This window comes from Arachis hypogaea, chromosome 8 (genome assembly GCF_003086295.3).
Source record: "Arachis hypogaea cultivar Tifrunner chromosome 8, arahy.Tifrunner.gnm2.J5K5, whole genome shotgun sequence".
NCBI classification, from domain to species: domain Eukaryota; kingdom Viridiplantae; phylum Streptophyta; class Magnoliopsida; order Fabales; family Fabaceae; genus Arachis; species Arachis hypogaea.
This window is the reverse complement of record NC_092043.1, coordinates 22,621,470-22,623,924: the sequence shown is the minus strand read 5'-3', so window position 1 is coordinate 22,623,924 and position 2,455 is coordinate 22,621,470. Positions and strand designations below refer to the sequence as shown.

At 34.4% G+C, this 2,455-nt stretch overlaps 1 protein-coding gene across 1 annotated transcript; it reads right to left on the bottom strand.

Moving 5' to 3' along the window:
• Window positions 1-622: 622 nt before the first annotated feature.
• On the bottom strand, window positions 623-2,127 carry LOC112708357 (transcription repressor OFP4-like). Its single transcript, XM_025760524.3, has one exon. It carries the CDS (start codon window positions 1,882-1,884, stop codon window positions 697-699), a length of 1,188 nt encoding a protein of 395 aa, XP_025616309.1. The 5' UTR covers window positions 1,885-2,127; the 3' UTR covers window positions 623-696.
• Window positions 2,128-2,455: the final 328 nt, after the last annotated feature.

Here is a 2,455-nt window from a genome sequence, read left to right as displayed (position 1 = left end):
ACGTTACCAGGATTTTTTATTTTGTGGAACAAGACTCCAGTTTATAGTTCAAAGATAATAAATCTTAATCAAAGATAGTGACAAAATTAATCTGACGTCAACTTGAATGAATCCAAGATTTACTAGAGTTATCAAATCAATCCAAACTATAATGTTTCTTCATTTTTATTTTTTCACAGTAACTTCTAGTATCTATAATGCAGAACTATGGGGCAATTAGAGTAGTGTTTCTAACAAGAAGATTATTGAGAAGACCTTTTTTTCTTTATTTTTCTATGTCAATATTATATAGAATTTGGTATTCCCCATTGCAACTAAGAATCTATTAAATGAACATGGATAGCATCAGCTATTTTCGGATGACAATGTCTCTACTAACCAATGAAGACATAGCTAATCTTCAAAGAAGGACATATAGTTGACATTTGACAAAGTTAAAGAGCAAATTAAATGGCTGGGAATTCATCAAGTACTATTTGTTATATGGTTATAAGGTCATCCAGAAAAAGATCGAGTTATAAACTAGATTCTATCATCAAGATTTATAGCAAAATTCTGAAGAAGAGAGACTATACTTTGTATGAGAATTATCCCAAGTTGAAATGCTGATGGTTCAGAACATAAGTTTTAGAGAGAATTATGGTAGTTACAAGATTATATAAACATACATCAGATAATAATTAATATATGAGAAATTTACATTCTAAGTTGAGCCAAATCAAACCATATCTGCTCAAATGCTTTAACAATGAGATCATGGAATTCACTTGAATTTAGGGAGAGGTAGCAGGCAAGCAAGTCCTCCAGATCCTTTGACGCACGGATATTGTTCTCGACAATCATCTCTAACATTGACTCCCTAAAGTCACTTTGCGGATCAAATGAGGACTTAACCACAGCATATCCATCCGGAAACCCTGCATTCCTTGAACTCTTACTTCCATTGGAAGAAACATTCTTTCTTGCGTAGGCTTGAATCTTTCTGCTAGCTAGTTTTGGAGAATTGACTCTTAGCTTTATTCCGGACGGAGAGTTGGTAGGCAGCCGGCGAGATACATGACCACTCTTTCGCCGCCTAAATTCTCTGCCATTGCTTTCCTCTATGCTGGATTTGACATTGAGAGACTCATCATCCAATTCAGTTGAACTTCTCCTAGACTCGGCGGCTTCGGACTCAATGACCTTGTCATCAAACCTCTCTGACTTTGTCAATATAGGAGCAAGGCCTGATTGCGAAATCGTCTCAAGCCCATCTTTCTTGCTCATATCCCCCTTGAAATGTTCACTGTTCATGTCAATTATGATGTCATTTGTTGAAGAACTAACCCTGCAGCTGCAATTGGAGTCTATACCATTAAGCAAATCCGGAACTGAAAAGCTTTCACATTCAGACTCAGAGTAGACATATTCATAGAAATCATCATCAGATTCAGAAGAGCTTTCAACGGAAGAAGCATCATAATTTGGTGACTGAATGTTGTTGTGTGCCGAATCAAAATTAGAATTGACCATGAAAGTTGAAGAAGAAACAACAGTTGGAGAAGGCTTGTAAATGGTTTTCCTCCTAGACCTTCTCTTTGATGATGACATTCTTGGTGAAGAATCAATCAATGGACATGGAATGGTTCCACCAAAAAACTCTTTATTATTGTGAATTGGGATGTTGTATAACTTACCAGCTCTTATAAAAGCTTCATTGGGGAAATAATTCGAACACCTTGGATGTGACCTTTGTGATGTTGTTGGTGAAGTAACCTTGCTACTGGTGTTGTTCTTCAAAACATGATGAGATCCATTCCTCTTCCTTGATTTGCTCATATCTTTGAGCTTATAGAACCAAGCATTTGGAATCATATCTGAGAATCTGAACTTGTTATTACCCATTAGAGGCACTCTTCAGTGTTGTGTATTTATGATGGCTTAGATTTGTGCCAAATTCAAATATGAAGATGTTTATAACCAAAAAGCTTGGTTTATAACAGGTGGAAGAAAAACAAAGAATAAAGATTTGTGGTCCAATTGTACAAAAAGTTTTCTAGCATGAAACTAAGGGGACCAAGTTTGTCTACCAATTACTTTTTCTCATCATTGCTACCAGCAAATATGCACAAAGCTTCTTACTCTTTATATAACATGATTCACATAGCTGATAAGTCTCCAATTTTACAACAATTTATATTCCATATTTTAATAATAATGTAAGAATTGGTATTCCATGTATTGATGCTAATATAAGAATATTTTCGTGAGTATTTTAAAAATAATTTTGTAAGCACTAAAATAAGTTAACAGCACGTTTTAATTTTAATAGGATGATCGATGTTAAATTTATCTAAAATTTTAAAAACAAAGTGTTGTATAGTTGTGCTAGAAACTTTCCTTAGCACACACTATTCATCATGTTCAAAAAGCAGATGCCCCAAAATTTTCTCTGGAAGCTTAATATCTTAGTAAA

Coding starts and splice junctions, on each gene's coding strand:
- LOC112708357 (XM_025760524.3), bottom strand. CDS start 1,884: ATGGGTAATAACAAGTTCAGATTCTCAGATATGATTCCAAATGCTTGG.